This window comes from Prionailurus viverrinus, chromosome B2, assembly GCF_022837055.1.
Source record: "Prionailurus viverrinus isolate Anna chromosome B2, UM_Priviv_1.0, whole genome shotgun sequence".
Taxonomy (NCBI): Eukaryota; Metazoa; Chordata; class Mammalia; order Carnivora; family Felidae; genus Prionailurus; species Prionailurus viverrinus.
Genome location: NC_062565.1, coordinates 144,950,355 through 144,972,334, shown reverse-complemented (window position 1 = coordinate 144,972,334; position 21,980 = coordinate 144,950,355). Strand labels below are relative to the sequence as shown.

General features: G+C 43.0%; 1 protein-coding gene across 2 annotated transcripts in view; it reads left to right on the top strand.

The window, feature by feature from the left end:
• The first annotated feature begins 1,450 nt into the window (after positions 1-1,450).
• Positions 1,451-21,980, top strand: part of PLG (plasminogen) — a 43,193-nt gene continuing 22,663 nt past the window's right edge. The window contains exons 1-9 of one of the 2 annotated variants that reach the window (XM_047860704.1): positions 1,451-1,534; positions 6,014-6,149; positions 7,683-7,789; positions 11,236-11,350; positions 13,577-13,716; positions 16,114-16,234; positions 17,652-17,770; positions 18,938-19,100; positions 19,792-19,937. In XM_047860704.1, the coding sequence (XP_047716660.1) occupies positions 1,486-1,534; positions 6,014-6,149; positions 7,683-7,789; positions 11,236-11,350; positions 13,577-13,716; positions 16,114-16,234; positions 17,652-17,770; positions 18,938-19,100; positions 19,792-19,937 (1,096 nt within the window). In that variant the 5' untranslated portion in view covers positions 1,451-1,485. Of the gene's footprint in view, positions 1,535-6,013; positions 6,150-7,682; positions 7,790-7,920; positions 7,964-11,235; positions 11,351-13,576; positions 13,717-16,113; positions 16,235-17,651; positions 17,771-18,937; positions 19,101-19,791; positions 19,938-21,980 lie in introns of those variants that run through there. The other variant, XM_047860705.1, reaches the window with a different exon arrangement.

Sequence of the window (21,980 nt, the reverse complement as noted above, 5' to 3'; positions counted from 1 at the left end):
GACCTGAGCTGAAATCAAGAGCTGGAGGCTTAACCGACTGAACCACCCGGGTGCCCCAAAACTAAAATATTTTAAATGGAAATAAATGCATACTGGAAACATTATGTACCAGAAAAGTCTGGTTTTTTTCCCCAAAGAACTTTCTCAAACACATCAACATAATCCCCCTAAAAGACTTTTGGAACATTTTTAAGAAAAACAGTCTGCCCAGTTCTGACTCCTCCACTTGCCTCCACACTGTGTCCCCAGGCCACTTGGGGACAGGGAGGGGTGAGGGGGACAGAAGAGTTTGGGGAGAGAAGAAAGCCAGGAGGAGGTAGAAAACCGGGAAATGTGATCAGGTCCTCCCTGCCGCTCACAATAGTCTGCCTTCTTATTCTCCAGCACGTTTTGTTCCGGGGAGTTCCACAGAGGACTTGGGTCCCAGGGAATTTAGCAAGAGGTTCCACCCAAGACAGTTTGGTGACGACCTCTACACTTTGCTAATTTACAGAAAGGGATTTCATAGCCTGGAGTTCTTATTTCACAATTAAAATAGAATCCATTCCACTCCTCCTAAATATTGGTGAACGCTGAAATAGGAGGGGTTTAAAAAAAATTTTTTTTAATATTTATTTATATTTGAGAGGGAGACAGAGACAGACAGTTCACGAGTGGGGGAGGGGCAGAGAGAGACGGAGAGGCACTGTGAATGTCTTTGGGGGAAAAGACGAATGTTTTTATAGCATAATTTATAATCATGGAAAGCATGTGAGTCCAGGGGGCGTAAAGAAATTTTGATAAGAAAATATTTTAACTTTCGTAGTAATTTCCATATTGTTTGGTAGGCCGTGGGAATATGAATGCCAATGCCCTAGCTTATGCTTATAATCTAAGGCCTACACGGTCTGGGTCTATTAGCCTCAACCGTTGGCAGCTAAATAACCTTGAGAAAATTAAACTTTCTGAGCCTGGGTCCCCTCCTCTAAAGAGGGGGTGTTGATATTGCTTGTTTTGAAGGGTGAGTGAAACTGTGCGTATGTACCTCTTAGGAGAGTGACTGGCCTAGGAGAGTTCTCAGCAGAGGTTGGCAATTAGCATGATTGTCTGTCTTTCTTTTTGCCTCCCATTTTACTCAAAGCCAGGGAAGGAAAGTGGGGAGGAAACCGGAGGGAACGGGGAAGATGGTAGGCTTGGTGGGGAGAGGACAGGGGTCGGGAGATAAGAAGGCAGCCTGGGGCGGTGGGAGGGGGGGAAGGGGGGAGGAGGGGAGGACGGCTTTCACCACTTCCCAGCATCTATTGCACACTTGGCTCTCAAACATTGTAAGGTGCTCCGGCCCGAGGTAATGTTTGAACCCTTCGGAGCACAGTGGCGATGGGCGTCTCAGAGAATAATTAACTCCAGGCGATTATCTTGTTTGTGGATGCGTTTTCTCTCCTGTAAGTCAACAACATCTCGGGATTGGGACACCCAGGTTTCTGGGCACTGCTGGCCGGTCCCAAAATGGAACACAAGGAAGTCATCCTTCTACTTCTTTTATTTCTGAAATCAGGTAAGACAGAGGGTGTGTTTGTTTTACTTTAATTAAAATGGTTTTCCTAGCAATGTCCTAAAGATAGATCGCATGACGGCTTTCTGAGCAACCTGTTTAATTTAGCTTTTGATTCATGAGAGTCCCAAACCAAAACCTACGTGCAAGGTTGAAGAGTTCTCTAAGAACTAACTTTCATTTCTCTGCGAATGCTAAAGACCAGTGGGCAGAGGAAATAATGAATGACTTTTTAAATCTAAAAGATTGTACCTCGGGGCGCCTGAGTGGCTCAGTCAGTGAAGCATCCGACTTCGGCTCAGGTCATGAACTCACGGCTCGTGAGTTCAAGCCCCGCATCGGGCTCTGTGCTGACAGCTCGGAGCCTGGAGCCTGCCTCCGATTCTGTGACTCCCTCTCTCCCTTCCCCTCCCTCACTCTCTCTCTGTCTCTCAAAAAACAAACGTTAAAAAATTTTTAAAAATAAAAGATTGCACCTCAGTGATGGTTGCTAGAGTGGAAATAATAGCCCACGGAGGCGAAAGACCCCCAAAGTTGTGGGCCCCCTCGCCAGGCCCTCAGCTTGATTGAGATCATTTTTGTTAGTGTCCTGTATTCTCTTCACTTTTAAATGTAAGCGGTGAACTATCTCTTTGACTGTGTTCTTTGACCATTCTGTGGTGGTCGTCACCAGTTCTCTGCCTGCTTCGGCTTTAAGACAGCCTTCCACACGTGTAAGTTTGCTTCTTATGCGTGGAGAAATCACGGCCATCGATGTGCAGAATGATGTGTGCATGGGGAAATTTAACAGATACTCACGTAGCGCTTGAGGTAGACCAAGCACGTTTTTATAGATACACACACACACACACACGTGTGTGTGTGTGTGTGTGTGTGTGTGTGTGTGTGTCCTTAGATACTACTAGCTTATTCGGGTGGTATGATAGGGTAGTATATGCATCCCCATTTGACAGAAGAGGAAATCCACACTTAGGGAAATTATGTCACTTCTCTTTTGACCCGACTCCCAAATCCAGGAAGCGAAGAAACCAGAATTTAAACCAAGGCTTTTCCAGAAGGAATCTGGTGCTCTTCTCACTTTTCAACTTTGTTTAAACTGTCTTTAAAATATTCTAAGCATGTCCTTGTAGGTTTGGGGTTTTTTTTTGGACAGCTTTATTGAATTACAATTCACATACAATTTGCCCATTTAAAGCATACAATCCAGTGGTTTTCAGAATATTCAGAGTTGTGCAACCATCACCACAATACATTTTTGGACATTTCCATTATCCCAGAGAGAAACTCCAGGCCCCTTGGCTGTCACCCCTAGTCCCTCTCCCCATCCCATCCCTCTACCTCCATTCCTACCCAGCCCCTGGCAATTGACAATCTACTTTCTGTCTGAGTTGCCGATTTTAGACATTTCATATAAATAAAATTATGATGGTAATTCTTCATATAAACAATGCATAGATACTTGAAATTCGATTTTTAAATTCTGCTGGATAAAATTTTATAGGCTGTACTTTAAATTTTTTTAATGTCTATATATTTTTGAGAGAGGGAGACAGAGTGAGTGGAGGAGGAACAGAGAGAGAGGGAGACACAGAATCTGAAGCAGGCTCCAGGCTCCGAGCTGTCAGCACAGAGCCCGACGTGGGGCTCGAACCCACGAGCTGTGAGATCATGACCTGAGCCGAAGTGGGACGCTTAACCAACTGAGCTCCTCAGGCAGGCACCCCACTGTAGGTTGTACTTTAGAGTTAAATGTACTTGAAGTTAGCAGATCCGTTTAAAGAAATACCAAAGAAATACAGAAGATTGAACACAGCGATTTTTTGTGGGCAACGGTCCTGTGTGGGGGTGCAGGTCTGTGTCTTTTGTGTTAGCCTACGGAAAACAGGATCCAGAACACCATGAACCAATACAGTGGGTCACATCAGAATGGGAGAGCAAACTCTTCTGCAATAGAATAAACATAAGTTTTTGTCAACCTGGCAGGGGGAGACTTTCATAGGCTCTTTTTGAAAGGAAGGCATTTACTCTGTTTCCATGGATGTGTTTCATCTTTCCAGGGCACAGACATGACTGGGGAGAGGGAAAAAATATCCTCTTACAGCCATTCTTGGTGGTTTAATAAACCACTAAGACTTTCGTTTCAAACACACGAGCACGGGTGTATGCATACGCGTTACAGTGATTGAACAACAACAACAAAAAAACCCCCACCACATTATTAACACAATACATTTGCTTTGGTGGCAATATACATCTACATTTGGCCTAGAATATAAACATACTTTTCTGACTAAAAAGATGTGTTTAATATTTCTTGGTCAACCAATAAATTGTATTACGCCCCACTGCTATATAGCCCTGCAGTTAAAGAAAATAACGTGGGAAAACTTTTCAAGTGAGAAAGAAAAAACTGATCTCTTTTGGGATATTGCTTTGAGATATCAACTCCTCAGGTGGTCTCAGCAGCTTTTTGCTATGAAATATAACAACACAATTAAAGGTCACTTAATTAATGGGTAATATAAATGGAAATTTTCTTGTCTTGGTATCATTCATACACCCCAGCCTTCTCAACTTTCTGAGAACTCTTCAGAAAGTTTATGTCTTTATAGGATATGCTTTCCAGAGTTACTGTGATCGCCATATTTGTTTTTTAAAATCACATCCCCATCTATAGAATTCAGCCAAGCACACCTTTTCTTGGAAATGAAAGCTCAAATTGGGGGGAAATGCAGGATGAAGGCACGGATATGGGTCTAAAATCTCTGCTTCTCCATAATCCTTTGAAACATTTTTCCAGTGCTTTCTGGTGCATTAAATGTAAATTACATCAGCTAACTTCCTGTTCCATTGCCACTTTCCAGTTTAGAGTATCCTAAATTGGGGAAAGCAAATACCAGAAGGAAGGGAGGGTGGCCTCCGGAAAATGGCTTGTCTCCACCTGCTAGAGTGCATTGCCTCTGTGCCCCAGGTCTCTCCAAGGTGGGCAGGGAGGGCCTTTCAGAGAATGAGGGGCTGACCTCTAACGGTACTTCCTAGTGGATAATTTTTATTAGCATCTAAACAAGCTCTAGAATGTCTCAGCTTAAACAAAAATTCCGTGAGGGCACATGCCCTCTGGGAAAAGCTGCTTTCACAGCCAGGCTTCTGAAGACTTGCCTGCTCTTGAGGCTCCAGGGCTCCTGTCAGTTTTCAACCCGCTCAGCCTGGCTTCTGTCCTCACCACTCCCCTCCAGGCGGTCAAGGCCGCCATGTTGCCTAATCCCATTTAGGCAAACTTTAGGTAACTTTGCTGTCTTCGTTTTATTAACCTCTTCCAGCCTGTCACCCTGGGAACATCACTAGGGTTCCACACCAAAAGCAAAAAGTGGGGAGGCCGTCGTCTCTGGGTGGGGAGTCAAGGTATCAAAGCCAGTTCAGCGCTGCCTGGAGGCCTCGAGACAGAGAACACTCCTGTAGCTCCTGTGGGAACACTCTCTGAGGTGGCAAGGGCAGAGCAACCCTGGGACAGATTCTTTGCTTCAGATTTTATCTTCTAGAAAAATCAAGGCCAGTGTTCGTCCCAGGATCTGCTTTTTTATAATTTCCTCAGAAATGCCAGATACTTGTCATCATTGTGGGGAAAAAATGATTTCTCTTTAATTAAGAGTGAGGTGTCACTGTATTAAGCCCAGTATAAAAATGACCTTGTGTGGTAGTTGAGACATAGTTCAAACCTTCTTTATTAAAATCATCAACTTGCTAACGTGGAACCATTCAAGAATGTCTGTCTCATCAGTTTAAGTAACAGAGTCGCAACCAAAGTTTATAGTGTTGGAAATCAAGGAATGGCCTCCAAGTTGGGTTCACATCCAGCGAAGGACAAATCAACATTAGTAATTGCTAACATAGTGGCCACTGGTGGTCTCTTACTGTTCTATCATGGTGTGGCAATCCATAGCAAACAAATTGAATTTTTCTTATTTAAGGTTTCATGCTCATTAATGTAGCAACAGAAGTTGTTAAATAATTCTAATCTTTTCTTTTTAATTTTTTAAATTAGTTTTCTTTATTTTGGAGAGGCGGAGAGAGACAGAGCGCACGTGGGGGAGGGGCAGAGAGAAAGGGAGACACAGAATCAGAAGCAGGCTCCAGGCTGTGAGCTGTCAGCACAGAGCCCGATGTGGGGCTCGAACTCACGAACCGTGAGATCATGACCTGAGCCGAAGTCGGTGGCTCAACTGACTGAACCACCCAGGCGCCCCAATAATTCTAATCTTAATTAACCAATTGGTCCGGTTGATCTTTTAATAGAATGCAACCCAATGATGGAACTGTTTTCCTGACTAAACATTCTTATTCATGACACCTGTCTGCTTTCCAAGAAAGCAGCAAGTTTTATTTGGTTGATGCAAAGCAAATAGATGATTATGAAGTCATGATAATTGAACCATGGTGTTGATGAATCTTACCAATTATCCCACCTTTATCTTCCATTCGTAGGTCATGGAGACCCCCTGGATGACTATGTAAATACCCAGGGGGCTTCTCTGGTAAGCCTCACTAAGAAGCAACTGTCAGCAGGAAGCATAGAAGAATGTGCAGCACGATGTGAGGAGGAAACAGGATTCATTTGCAGGTATTTCCCTCGTCACTGCTCACGTGCAGAGATTTTGCTGTTTGAGACCCTATTGTTTTGATAGCGAGAAATTTGCTCAGGGATTTCTTTTTTTTTTTTTTTTTTTAATTTTTTTTTTTCAACGCTTATTTATTTTTGGGACAGAGAGAGACAGAGCATGAATGGGGGAGGGACAGAGAGAGAGGGAGACACAGAATCGGAAACAGGCTCCAGGCTCTGAGCCATCAGCCCAGAGCCCGACGCGGGGCTCGAACTCACAGACCGCGAGATCGTGACCTGGCTGAAGTCGGACGCTTAACCGACTGCGCCACCCAGGCGCCCCAGGGATTTCTTAGCAAAAATAGCATTTGAGAGAAAAGAGGAGTTTCGTGGGACTGGAGTGTATTTGCACTCTGGATCTGAAGCCATGTGAACAGTTCCTTGTCAAAGTTGACTCGCATCCGTTTTAGAAAACTGCCCCCGAAGGATGTTATTTTTACCCACGACATCACCAGCTGTTGTTCTGAGCTCTGGTTTTTTGACATCCTCGTCAGTAAATATTTAATGAGCATCACGTGACTGGAAGTGCCCTGTGCCTAAGGAGCCAAGAAGCACAGATACAGTGATCCAGGGTGTATGATATATATGATCTGTGTCACCGGCATATATGATATATATGATCTGTATCAGTATGTGATAACTCTCTGTATAGTTGAACATGCAGTGTTTGCCTTTTTCTTTTTATGGTGTACTCACAGACACTGGATAAAATGTAAAAATTGTTTAAGAACACAGGCAATTTGAGGTGTCCGTAAGTGACATAATCAATGGGTGCTTTATGAAGATGCAGAGAAAACTCCTAAGGGGCGAGAAGGCTGGAGAAAGCCTGGGGAGGACGGGGCTTGGAAGGAGGCGTGAGATATACTGACGAGGCAGGAGGCATTCAGGCTCAGGGAGCCTCGTGGCCCTGTGAACAGGACAGTGAGAGGCTAAAGAAGGGCTCATGGAGAAAATGGAGTTGGAAAGACAGCTGTGGATGGCTTTGAATGCCAGACTGAATGTCCACGGCAAGACCATGGCGATGGGCAAGGCGGTTGAGGTGAAGGGAGAAGAGGGGAAATGTAGAGGCAGAAGTCAAGTCAAGGGAAAATTCTGGGAGTCCAGAAGTCACATAGACCCTCCTGGAAAGAGAAATCTGAGTTGGTTCTTTGGTTCTTTCAACATAAAAGCAAATATTCTAGCACTGAACTAAAAAAAAAAAAAAGAAAAGAAAAGTGAAGAGAGAGCAGAGAAGCAGAGAAGTTGAAACAGAAAGAGAAACTTTGGAGGGGGAGAAGGCAAAGGTGGAAGACCACAAGAATAATTACCACGAGGATGTGTCCTTTCACAGCGCTTGACTGATAACTGCACCAAATTCAATGGAAAGGAAACATTCTGAGCTCCGTGACCCATCAAGAGATACAATTGCCTTTTGAGTCTCTTATTTATTAACACAGGTTTGCTTTCCTTTAATAGGGGAAAGCATTTGTTGTGTTTCCTGATTTTCTTCTGCAGGTCATTCCAGTATCACAGCAAAGAGCAACATTGTGTGATCATGGCTGAAAACAGCAAGAATTCGGCTGTCTTCAGGATGAGAGATGTGGTTTTATTTGAAAAGAAGAGTGAGTACAATGTTTTCTTCCTCCTGTTCCTGTCCTTCTTTTCCTCCCCACATCTTCCCCCCTCCCCTCCTCCCCCCCCCCCCCCCCACCACTTCCTCTTTTATATCTGTCCTTTAGCAGCTAGACCAGAGAATGGAGACACTATCACACAGGGAAATTGAGTTCAGACGCACGGTAAGATTTGGTCACGAATCCAATATGTATTGATATATATTATATTATATATTGAGTACATATTATTTCCCCCTTTAGATTTCATTTTTGTTGATTTGAAAATGAAGGAATTGAACTGACAAAATCACTTCTACCTCTATAACCCCGAAAATAAGATATTCAACTTTGAGGAGAGGGGAGTCTAAATGTTCCTTATGATTGTGACTTTTTATTCTGCAGGGACCATGGTCCTCGGGCCCTGGCTTCTGGACCGAAGCCTAGGGAAATAGAAAAACTGAGGTGCCTTAAATCTTCGGTAACATTTGTATACAGACAACATATTTTCATTTTTAACTTTACAGATGTTTTATGTCACAGTCTGTATTTACCTCAGGCTCAGAAATATGATCTTTTGAAGATGTGCAACCCCTGTTGCTTTTCCATAATTTCCTTGAAAATCCTGGATCAAGAATCCCATTGTTTAGGATAACAGATGGGCTAGACTCCTATGAAAATTGTATGTCCTTTTAGATATGCCAAATCCCATTAAGTATGCCTGAAGATTTCAGTGATTGTGTGACATTTTAAAAGCTACTCCGTACTCTCTGGTTGGCTAGGAGTAAGACTATTTATAATAACAACGTAGCTCTCTAAATATACTATGTCACAGGTGTGAAAGACAACAAGAAACATCCTCTATCGTGCGTTATTGACAATGACCTGCAACATTTCTCTCTAATCTCACCACAAAACTCTAAATAAGATTTTTTGAAGTATTTCCTTAGGTTAGGATTACTTCTGTGCCTCGGTTCATCTTCTGAGGTTTAATTAGCTGTATGCCTACTACACTCCCTTTCTTACCATTATTTATCTCTAATTCTTTAAAAAAATTTTTTTTAATGTTTATTTTTGACAGAGAGAGAGAGAGACAGAGAGACAGAGCATGAGTGGGGGAGGGGCAGAGAGAGAGGGAGACACAGAATCCGAAACAGGCTCCCGGCTCTGAGCTGTCAGCACAGAGCCCGACGTGGGGCTCGAACTCACGGACAGTGAGATCAGGACCTGAGCTGAATTCGGATGCTCAACTGACTGAGCCACCCAGGCGCCCCATGTTTATCTCTAATTCTCAAGATTCAAGTGCAGAGTCAATCTGAAGTTTATCTGTTGAAGTTATTCATTTTTACCAGTCAGTGCAGGGTGAGCTATATAGGGTTACCTAGTAGATTTTTTAAAAAAAGAGACCAGTAGGATTTTCCCTGCAAAATGCTAACATTTAAATAAATCCTTCGTAAATTGTTAACCAGAAGGAGCTTGGGGGTGATCGCTAGGCTTAGCATGAGTAGTTGAATAGTGGCTTGTTTTCAAGGTGATGGAAAGGAGCAAAAGGTTATATAAACTCTAGTGGGTACATACAAACAGAAGAGAGGTAAAAAGTCAAAAGTCAAGTCATTTTGTGGTGCTTGTTTCTTTACTGTAGCACATCGACCCACTGCTAAATTCCCTGCCTGAGTTTTTCTGGGAATACTCCATGTCAGATCCCATTTACGTCTGCCCCTCCCCACCACGGTCACCGCCACCACCTGGGTCTAAGCCATCACTATCACTGGCCAGGCCATGGCCGCAGGTGGCCTGTAACTTCCCTGCTTGCTACTCTTCATGCCTTTAGAATAAAATCCAAATACTTAACCTACTACGACTGGAACCTGTACTATTTAAGCCCACCCCATTTGCTGGTTCACTAGGCCTTTCTGCTCCGGGCTTGTATCTGTTCCTCCCACATGCCAGGCACACACCCCCATGCTGAGGCCCTCTTCTGTTCTTTCCGCGGCCGGACCCTTCTCACCTCCCGCGTCTCGGCTCAAGCATCACCTTCTTTGAAAAGTCTCCCGGGACCCCTGGGCCTCCAAAGTGCCTTCAGTTTATACTTTTGATCCCTGAAGTATGTCTACTGCCATAGCTTATCAAATGAAGATATATTTGGAGTCTTCATACACGAACTTGAGTTAAAAGCATTTGTTTGCTATGGGTGTGTTAGAAGTACTTGCCCCAGATAATTGATCAAATTAATTTAAAACCTTGGCAGGACGTCGTAAAAGATGACACAAATAGACCGTATGTATTTTGTATTTTTAAAGAAAACACAATTCATATTGACACCTTTTGATGAAGAGTGGAAGCTTTTTTCTTTGAATGTGGGGCCACCAATAGCAATTAGCAGGTCATTTCCTGCGCAAACTCCGCTCTAAGCGCACCGTCCAGGATAAGTGCCTTTCATCTCTTTGAAGTGAAGCAAGGTCTAGAGACATCTGTTAATCAGTCTGACTGTAAAATACCTTTGTGTTTTTAGGATTTCCCACCCAAAATTATATAGCCAACAGTATGAATGGATTGCCCTCAGTGGGTTTGATAGCCTTTTTAAAGACGATTCGAGTCTTTCGAGTTCTTAAAAGCATTTGTCTTAGCTTTTTTTTTTAATTCATCTTTGATTTTTTTCCACATTCATTTCTCAGTTTAGATCATCTTAAACCAAATACAGCTGTATCAGAAGTTTAATGATGAAAATAGTTGACTCTTCTAAGTGTAAAATCCAAGTGGTGGGAACAGAAGTGGGTGGGCACACTGGAAAGCGGCCCGCCAGCCACAGGTGCCCACCTTATCACATGGAGAACACAGGTGGGCATCTGACAGTGCGTTCTAAAAATGGGCTGGAGACTACTACTGGCTGACCAGTGAGTTGGTTAAATGGAGGCTAGTTGAGAGTGTCTACTGTGAATTCTCAAGCGTATAACTGTTTGGCATTTTTTTTCCATATCTAAAATACTGGGAGCCTCAAAAAACAGAAGTGGCTTGGATCTCTTTCCACCTCTGAAAAGCCCCCTCCCCATTCCCTTTGACTCGCTCCTCATGTTATTTGTCCTGTCTGTTCCATGTGTGACCGTGAGGTTATCTCATTTCATGATCTGTGACCTTGATTACTTTCTGTAACCAGCCCCTCTGCCTTCCCTAGACTGGAAGCTCCATGAGGGTAGGGCCTCTGTTCTCCTCTCCATGTGTCTCCAGCACCCAGCCTGGTACCTGGTACACAGAGGGGCTGTGGCTTTGAATAAACCAAAGCGCCAAACAGCTTGGTGAACTGCAGCTCTCACACAGATGTAAAATGCACAACATGGTCTTTCCAAGGAGTAGGAAAATGGTGTCTCGAACGTGAATTTTTTCCATATGACTAAGCAGCACAGGGCTTCTTGGTGGTGGTTCTTGCGGAGGTCTTGACCGCTGTGTGGATCCCCCTTCAGTCTATCTTTCAGAGTGCAAGATTGGAAACGGGAAGAGCTACAGGGGGACAATGTCCAAAACGAAGAATGGTGTCACCTGTCAAAAATGGAGTGACAATGCTCCGCACAAACCTAAGTAAGACTCTCATCACTGTGTTCCCCTGTGATATTTACAATGATCCCCATTACTTTTTTTTTAAGTTTATTTATTTATCTTGAGAGAGAGAGAGAGAGAGAGAGAGAGAGGGAGAAAGCATGAACGGGGAGGGGTAGAGAGAGACGAGAGAGTGAGAATCCCAAGCAGGCTCTGTACCAGTATGGAGCCTGACACGGGGCTCGAACCCATGAACCGTGAGATCATGACCTGAGCCAAAGTCCGACACTTAACCGACTGAGCCACCCAGGCGTAGCACCCGCTCCCCCACCCCCTGCCGCCATTACTTCTAAATCAAACAGAATATGCGAATAAACCGGTCTGGAGAGAGCCTTATTGAGGTTGATGTGGAACGGGTCGGCTATTTATAGCACAAAAGCAGAGAAGGGTTCCATTTGCTCTTGTGTGTGTACTGTTTTGGAAGACCTGGAACGTGGAAGGATGCCTAGTGGAAAAGAACAAACCACGAATCCCAGGTGACTCAGAAAAGAGCACAGATGATCCTGTTTAGGGCAGGATTAGTCTAACCCAAACATATCAAGTGAGAACCCTCCCCACGTGTTGACCTCAACATCACAAAGTAGCAAATAGAACATAAACGAAAAACTGATTATCCTGCAACTTGCCTATTATTATTTTAGTGTCATTCTTTTTCTGCTTTCCCCAGTATGGCATTAGGTGGCATGAACAGTAACAATTCTCACCAATTCTTAGTGACAGTGCTTATCAAGTAGAATTTAGTGTATATGACCGCCCACCTCCCCCAAAAAATTCCATTGGCAGATATAATATTCCCAAGACATATGGCTTATAGAGGAAAAACGATCAAACCAAAAGGCAAAGTCACGGAGTGTCAGGGGCTTTAGAGATAATCTAGGCCATCTTGACCCTAGCAGATGAGGAAACTGAGGCCCCGGGAGGCACTTTATCAAAAACAGGTACATAGAAGAACAGAAATGAAATCTGCCATTTAGACTCTAAGTCTTGGGCTTTTGATCTAATTTTTATCTCGACACAGCATCTAATTTCTAGAGCTGGAAATGAGCTTAACTTTACCCACCCCCACACATTTGGAATCAGACGGGTTGATTTGAACTTGAGATGCTAGTTAATTAGGTGTTCACACTGAGGCAAGATGTATTTTGTTTGACGTTGCTGTGCCTCAGTTTTCTCATCTGCACAATAGGGATAATATGTTTCCCTTTAGGGGTTTTATTAAAGCTAAATGAGAGAATGTAGAGGAGGATTTCAGTATTGCCTGGTGCATTGTTCACACAGACAGAAATGGCATTAACTACCACTATTTTCACAGAGTGAAGGTTACCTGAAGAAAGCAGGTGTTTGGAAGGAATCAAGAATTTGGCAGGCTTTTGAGGTCTTTATATTTCTACTGACTGTGCATAAAAACACTTTGGCTCTACTTCTGAGACTCACCTGTCAATATCATAATAATGGTAATATTAGCTACTATGCTGAAGCAGTCTAACAGTAGAGCATTGGAAATCAGACAACACAAATGCTGAAGCACATAGCGGAAATGCATTTGGATGACAGAACCTTGAACCTCAGATGGGAATGGCATCTCATTCTGCCTTCCTAACAGCATACGGACTTTTAAAACACATTTGACCCCTGGGGCACCTGGGTGGCTCAGCTGGTTAGGCATCTGACTCTTGATTTTGGCTCAGGTCGTGATCTCGTGGTTGTGAAACTGAGCCCTTCACTGGGCTCTGTGCCGGGCACGGAGCCTGCTTGGGATTCTCTCTCTCCATCTCCCTCTGCCCCTCCCTGCCCGCATTCTCGCCTTCACTCCCCTCCCCGCCAAATTATAAAATACATCTGACCCTAGAACAACACAGGATGAGGGCCACTGGCCCCCTGCGCAGTTGACAACCCATGTATAGCTTTTGACTCCCCCCAAACTTAACTACAAATAGCCTACTGTTCACTGGAAGCCTTACTGATAGCATAAAGGGCCAAGTAACACACATTTTGAATGTTTCACATATTAGAGACTGTATTGTCACAATAAAGTGGGCTAGAGAAAAGAAAATGTTACGAAGACAATCATAGGGAAGAGAAAGTCCATTCCAGTACTGTGCTGTGTTTATTGAAAACCATCTGCATGTAAGTGGACCCACGCAGTTCAAACTGTGTTGTTCAAGGGTCAGCTGTATAGTCACGGGGATTCTTTCCCACGCTTTACAGCTATTCACCTGATAAGTACCCTGCGGAGGGGCTGGAGGAGAATTACTGCAGGAACCCTGACAATGACGAGGACGGACCCTGGTGCTACACCACAGACCCAAACAAGAGGTTCGACTACTGCGACATTCCTGAGTGTGAAGGTCAGGAGCAGCTCTAGAAAATGTTCTCACATCTGCCATCTATCTGTAACGTGCTGTAGAGCGATTCCATACAGGGATATTATTAACAATCAATTAGTGGCATGTTTGACAAAATTGAGTAATGTGTTTACCTCTGGGAAAAGACCAAAAATTTGCTCAGACTCATCCCTATTTATTGGCCTCAATTATTTTTATTTAAATGTTGTTTCAATATGTACAAGTATCAAAGTAGATGTAAATTCTAGATACAATTTCTTTTTTTAAGTTTATTTATTTATTTTGAGATATAGAGAGTGTGAGCAAGCAGAGGGGGAGGGGGAGAGAGAGAATCCCAAGCAGGCTCCGCACTGTCAGTGCAGAGCCTGACGTGGGGCTTGATCTCATGAATCATGAGATCATGACCTGAGCTGAAACCAAGAGTCGGATGCTTAACCGCCTGAACCACCCAGATGCCCCTAGATACCATTTCTTTTTTTTTTTAATTTTTAAAAATGTTTTTGCTTATTTTTGAGACAGAGAGAAACAGAGCATGAGCAGGGGAGGGGCAGAGAGAGAGGGAGACACAGGATCCGAAGCAGGCTCCAGGCTCTGAGCTGTCAGGCCAGAGCCTGACACGGGGCTTGAACTCACAGACTGTGAGATCATGACCTGAGCTGAAGTCGGACGCTTAACCGACTGAGCCACCCAGGCGCCCCTCCTAGATACCATTTCTTACGCTTAAAGCTCTTACACAGGATAAAGCCAAAAACAGATTTGCGATCAAATCGTTAGAACCACAACATCAGTAAAATCCAAATACATGTATTCATTTAACGCGGTAGACTTTGCTGTTTGGTCAAAGCCAAGCATCAACCCGGGTTTTTAAACCAGCAATCCGCTATCTTTAAGGACCAACCAGTTGAATAGCATACCTTGAGAGTAAATGCTAAAAACTTTAAGAACCTCCTATTGAAAAACTTTTCTTCGTTTCCTATTTTCTGCCACATTTATCGGTGCAAAAGGGGAATGGATGAGGGCGGAATTTGTGTGGCAGTGTGGATTGTATATGCACCGTGCGACAGCTCACTTCTCCCGTCTTCGTTCCAACCACAGAGATGCCTTACTGGTATATGATGTCATGAGGTCATTTGGCCCTTAAATGACATGAAAGCATCAGTTTTGTATCAAGTCCGCCTCTGGTTTCGTTATCATTCCGTAAAAATTAAAATCCTAGATTCTTCCACTGCACCATGTTATTCCAATAATTCCAAAAAGAAAGAAAGAAAGAAAATGTAAATGGGAGGAAAAAAAAAAAGAACTCCAGACCAAAGTTTCAGTTTTTAAATAATGTAGGAGTGCAAAAAACAAGCAGTCTTGCTTCTCAGTATAGGAGTGCCCCCCCCCCCAACCCCGTCTTATCCGCAGGGGATACGTTCCAAGCCCCACTGTGGATGCCTGAAACTGTAGACAGTACAGAACCCTGTATGTACTGTCTTTTTCCCTGTACCTACATACAATAAAGTTTAATTATAAATAGGGCGTAGTAAGAGATGAACAACAATAAGTGATAATAAAGGGGGGTGATTATGACAATACACTATACACAATAACTGTAATCAAAGTTACGTGAATGCGGCCTCCCCACCTCCATATCTTATTGTACCATATCCTCCCTTCTGGTGGTGACGTGAGATGATAACATGCCTACAAGATGAGACGAAGCAAGGGGAAATGTCGTAGGCATTGTGATGTAACCTTGGGCTACTGTCGACCCTCTGACGATAGGTCAGATCATCTGCTTCCGGGCTGCGGTTCACCACAGGTAACTGAAGCACAGAAGACAAAGCCACGGATAAGGAGGGGCTACTGCTATAATATAAAAAGAGAAGCCCTGTCACTTTAGGTGAATATTGGTCTCTGGGGAGGCCTTGAGCACCAACAAAAACTCAAGCACTAAAATCCAACTCACTGGCCGTCATCCACATGATCAGAATAACTTCCTAGAAATTTCTAAAGACTGTTATTGAAATGAAGACATCAAGTATTTAAAAATCTTCGTAGAGAACTTACAGATTTCTGGGGATACGTGCACCTTCTCCCCATACCCTTCCCACCCACCAAGGGCCAGTGGATCCCAGTTTGAGGAACAGGGTGTTACGGAATTTCTGGACGTGGTCATGAGTATAATAGTTGAGGGGGTATTGACCGAAATACATGAATTTTACTCTGAAGGAGAGAATGACGTTTTAGAGTGTATTAGAAGAGTGCTTGCAGCAATTTCATTGTCAAGTGATTGTTGGAAAATGCAAAGGAACAAGTAGCTAGTGGTATTTGAGGCATTGCTAGTTTTTACTCTTTTTTGATTCCTCCATTTCCGTTTCTTCCTTCATTCCTTTCCTCCTTCTCCATTCTGCCCAGATGAATGTATGCACTGCAGTGGGGAAAACTATGAGGGCAAAATTTCCAAGACCATCTCTGGAATCGAATGCCAGTCCTGGAACTCTCAAACCCCACATGCTCACGGATATATTCCTTCTAAGTAAGTCTTACTGGAAAAGCAATTCGACGTTTACAACTCTGCACCTCTAGGGAGCGTTTAATGTTATTTAGATGTTTTCGCATGCCTCAGGAAGAGAACACATCTGATGTTTTGAATTTGGAAGTGTGTATCCTCCGGCACCATTGCAACTGAGGTATAATTTCTTGCTACTCAAAATGTGGTGCAGGGAGGAGTGATATCATCTGAGAGTTTGTTGGAAATGGAGAATCTCTGACCTTCTGAATCTGAATTTGCATTATAACCAGCTTCCTGGCTGATTCATATGCACATTGAATTGTGAGAAATACAGATACATCTCACTTGTGTATTTTCCAAGTATTTCCCTCCTCTCTTTATTCCTTTCCTTTTCCTTTATACTGATGAGATTCAAGGCTTCCTAATGTATGATCTACAGACGGGCCTTAGGGATTGTGAATCCCCCATCGTTTTATGTGTATTTATATCAGTGCATTTTTCTGGGGTGAGGATTTTCAACTTCCACCAGAGTTTCAGAGGGGATCATGAATTTATAATAGGAATAAGAATCCATGATCTGGAAAGTAGTGATGATTCCTAGAGTAAGGTTTTCTGGGTCTTCCTTCTCACACTAATTGTACTGGAAAATGCCTCGTAATGGGCCTTATAAAACTCATAGGAAATGGGACTAAACAACTCCCCTGAATTTCTATACATCCCATTCCACAGGGCTCGCTTAAAGCACAGCCGTTGTCATTTGCCTTCAAAGGAGAAATACGATAAAGGCCTCAAGGCCCAGACTGGATAAATTCACTTTCCAGAGACTAGAAGAGGCTTGTTTAAGCCTCTGAATATTCACAGCTTCAGACAGGGACGTGAAATAAGCCCAAATGGCCACAGGCTTGCCGTGCATCTCACAGTCTCCGTCACTAGGTCCCTGCAGAGGTCCCTGGGGCACTATTCGGCCAAGTGCTTCAGGAGTATACCTTCTCCCTTCCAGTTTCTATAAGCTTAAAGGCTAACAGGACCAGAACCTGGTAGACCAGAAGGACCATTCCTTTAAGTTATGAAGATGCCAACTTCTTGACTATACAGTGTCTTAGATGACCATCCCTGGTCAGTGAGTACTTTGTATTTTCAAATGGCTATCATTTGCAGCTGAATAACTGGAGTTTGCCTACATTAATTTTCCAGATGGCCAAAATGATGAAGGCCTGTGATTTTTGCATATATACACTGTTAGAAAAACAGCCCTTGGAATAGTGAGCTAATCTTTCTAATGAGATAGTTACCTCTTTGAGGACAGCTCTCATCCAGTCATTTCCTTGGGTGCCTGACTGTGCCTAGCACACAGCAGATGCTCAATATTTGCTCATTTGAAGTGGTTCTCACCCATAAATGTAAATGCTCAGTGCTATTAAAATCCTTCTTACCCCTTCAGATTTCCAAACAAGAACCTGAAGATGAATTACTGCCGTAACCCTGATGGGGAGCCCCGCCCGTGGTGTTTCACCACAGATCCCAACAAACGCTGGGAGTTCTGTAACATCCCGCGCTGTAGTAAGTATGGCTCCTGCCCGGTCCTCAGGGATCCTCACCTGTTAAGCCCTTGAAATAGAAACAAACAAACAAAACAAAACAAGCAAACAACAACAAACAAACAAACAAAAACAAACAGAAACCTTGCATCAGGCTCGAGCGCTGTGCCTAAAACGTGCCTTATAGGTCCCGTGGGATATAATTGTTCTTTTAAAACAATTTATTGATGACTGTAGGTAATTGATCAGAGCCTCTACTGATTATGTTTTCGTTGTTGTTTTTCTTGCCTCTTCCAAGTACAGTTCAATGTAGGTTTGGGGGAAGTATCTCTGCTATCCTACTTTTCTCTAGTGCATAAGGGCAACAGACCCATGCTTTCTGATACATGGGTTTCAAATCAATCCGAGTTCCTCGTGACTGTTGCTTTGTAAACAAAGCGATCTCTCTGGATGCGCAGTTTTTCAGTAAGCCAAACTTGTGAGAGAGCAGCAGAAAGATAGTATTCAGGGGAAGACTTGGCAGGAATGACTTGGAAGAAACAATTTTATGTTTTCCTTCTGGGAGAACCTGTAACAGAGGACTAAACATTTAGACAAGGACAGTCATCGAAGATTAAAAAAGATGCAGGAGACCTTGATGGTGGCTTCCTGTTCTTTGATCTGACAATCGTGCTTTGGGACTCTGAAGGTTATCAGGTGCTCTCCTTTATGAATATCAGTTATTTTGTCATCTTTTTTTTTTCCTCTCAAGAATTTCTTGATTTCCGTATGCATACGCTTTTCCTTGGAAGTAATTTTTGCCTTCTTTCAATGGGCTCCTTGTTGTTTGGCTTTATAGAATGCTGGGTGTTCTCCAGTTATGTTTACTCAGTGAATAATTTATTCATTGCAAAGGAAGTTGTATCATTGGTATATGTGACTCTTACCATGAATGAACTGAGCAGAGAAAATATAAAAAGAAACATCCACTCCAAGGGTCTTGTCTTGGGAAGAGTTCCTCATTAGATGATCTAATAAACTCTACCAAGTCAACTTCTTTTGAAAATGATGACAACTTTCAAATGCCAGATTCCAAGAGAGGATGAGCCGAAGACAGGCTGATTCTCCCTGTCTCCATCCCTCTTACAATATCCATCTGTGCATTCTTTATTTTTAAAATACTCATAGTAATTTATTACCTCCATTCAAGCAACACCACCCCCAACTCCTGGTCCAACGTATGAGTGTCTGAAAGGCAAAGGTGAAAACTACCGAGGGAAGGTGTCCCTCACCGTATCCGGACACACTTGTCAGCGCTGGAGCGAACAGACCCCTCACAAGCACAACAGGACCCCTGAAAACTTCCCTTGCAAGTAAGTCCGCCTCTGGTCTCAATCCCTGTCTGCTGAATGGAATGTGAAATCCCACTGACTCGGCCTTGGCTTTGTTACGAGAGGAACCAACATTAAAGTATTCTCGAATGAGAACTGGCCAAGTCATACACAAGGAAGTGAAATTTCACACTGCCTTTCCTCTAACGCTCGTTCTTTAAGTGTGGTTCCCCAGACCAGCAGCACTGGCATCATCAGAATTTGTTCCAAATGCAGATTCTTGAGCCCTGTCCAGATCCACTAAATCAGAAACTCGGAAGTGGGTCCCGACAGTGTATTTTGGAAAGCTCTCCACTAAATGCACAGTAAGGTTTGAGAACACTTAAATTCTACAGCTATGATGTATCCTTCTTGAGGCAGAAACGGTCTGGAAAATACCCACTGTGTTTTCCACGTTGAGCATAGCACCCAGCCCACAGCAAAAGACCTATTTTGCTTCACTATCCACAGTTGAGGCGTATAGTCCCATCATTTGCCAGTGAGAAGCATCGGTGCCATAATTCTGCGGATCCTGCGGAATCCCTCTGTGCTTAAGTTTCCGCCTGTTACTTGATTTGTGTCATTCTGGAGAATTAGCTGGGTGCATCTCCAATATCACCATCAACAAGCATGCATGCACCATTATGTATTGAGCCTTTTTGAAAAGCTGGATTCCCAATCACTTCTTTTTCAGAAATTTGGATGAAAACTACTGTCGCAACCCTGATGGAGAAACAACTCCGTGGTGCTATACGACCAACAGCGAAGTGAGGTGGGAATACTGTCAGATCCCATCCTGTGAGTCCTCGCCACTGTCCTCAGAACATTTGGACGCCCCAGGTAAGGAAGGGGAATGAGAGCTTACCGAGGGCCCCGAGGCATTCTGGGTTTTTCCACTTCAGTGGTGCCACAGGGCACGGTAGCTTTGTTTATAGTTTCCTTCTGGTCTGTTCAGAGAGCATGCTGTATGATTTCAATAATTTTGAATTTGTTGAGGCTTGTTTTAAGGTCGAGAATATGGTTGTCTTGGTGAACGTGCCCCGTGCTCTTGAAAAGCAGGTAGCTCTGCTGTTGTCGGGTAGTGTTCTACGAAGGCCAGTTAGGACGGGTGGGTTAGTGTTGTTTCGCTCTTCTGAATCCTTCCTAATTTTTGTTTTTATCAATGTTCTATAGATTTCTGAGAGATGAATGGTGATGTCTCCAACTTGAGCTATGGATTCGTCCATATCTTCTTGGTCTTGTGTTTGCTTTATCTATTCTGGAACTCTTTGTTAGGCATATATACATTTAGGATTGTTCATGTCTTCTTGAAGAAATGACCCATTCATCATTATGTAACGTCTCCCCTTATCTTTGGAAAGACTGCCCGCTTCAGTCTGCTTTTACTTGTAGGAATACAGCCCTTACAGCCCCATTTTCACTATTGTTTGTATGATACCTCTTTTCTCTCAGCCTTTTAACTGAGATGTTTAGCATTTGCATTTAATGTAATTGCTTTATTTTTATTCTTATTTATTTTTAATTTTTTAAATGTTTTTATTTGCTTTTGAGAGAGAGAGAGAGAGAGAGAGAGAAAATGAGAGAGATCAGGGGAGGGGCAGAGAGAGAGGGAGACACAGAATCTGAGGCAGGCTCCAGGCTCCGAGCTGTCAGCCCAGAGCCTGACACAGGGCTTGGACTCATGAACCGTGAAATCATGACCCGAGCCGAAGTCGGACGCTTGACCAACCGAGCCACCCAGGTGCCCCTAATATAATTGTTAATATGGTTGGATTTAAAAGTTGTTTCTACTTGTCCTGTTTGATTTTTGTTATTTTTTTCAATCTTCCTCTGCCTCTGTGTTCACTCAATATTTTTGATTCTCTTTTATCACCGCTATGTGCTGATTAGTTAAACCAATTTTAATGTTTTTACTATTTTTTTCCAATATCTACAATGTCCATCTCTAACTTATCACGTTCCACCCTCAAATGATATTAGTCTCCTATATTTGAAATGCAAGAATCTTAGAACACTGTATTTCCACTTCCTCCCTGCAGTGTTGTGCTACTGTTCCCAAAGGGCTTACTTCTACTATGTTATAAATCTCACAATATATTGATACTATTTTTGCCCGAATAGTCACCTTTTAAAGTGATTATAAATTAAAGTGCTTATGTTCTTCATTTCTTTTTGAAGATTCAAATTTCTATCTGGTAGCCTATTTCTTCTGTAAAAAAAAACTTAACCTTTAACATTTTTTGTAGTACAGATCTGCTGCTAATGAAGTCTTTCAGCTTTTGTATGTCTTAAAAAGTCTCCATTTTGCCTTCAGTTGAAAAAATAATTTTGTTGGGTGTAGAATTCTAGGCTAATTTTTTTTTCACTACTTTCATGATATTCTGTTTAGAATAGCTTCTGACCAGAAATCTTATCTTTGTTCCTAAGTATTTCATACTTCTTTTTTCTCTGGCTGCCTTCAAGATTTTGTCTCATCTTTGGTTTTCAGCAGTTTCATTGTGGTATGTCCACATGTGTTGTCCATTTATTTACATTTTGTATCTATCCTGCTTGAGGTTCTCTGAGCTTCCTGTATGTGTGGATTGATGATTTTCATCACTCTTATAAAATTCTTAGACATTATTATGAAAATATTTTTTTCCTGCTCTCTCTCTTTCTGTTTTCCTTTTTTAGCCTCTAATTACCCTTTCTTTTTTTTTTTTTTTTTAATTTTTTTTTCACCATTTATTTATTTATTTTGGTACAGAGAGAGACAGAGCATGAACGGGGGAGGGGCAGAGAGAGAGGGAGACACAGAATCGGAAACAAGCTCCAGGCTCCGAGCCATCAGCCCAGAGCCTGATGCGGGGCTCGAACTCACGGAGTGCGAGATCGTGACCTGGC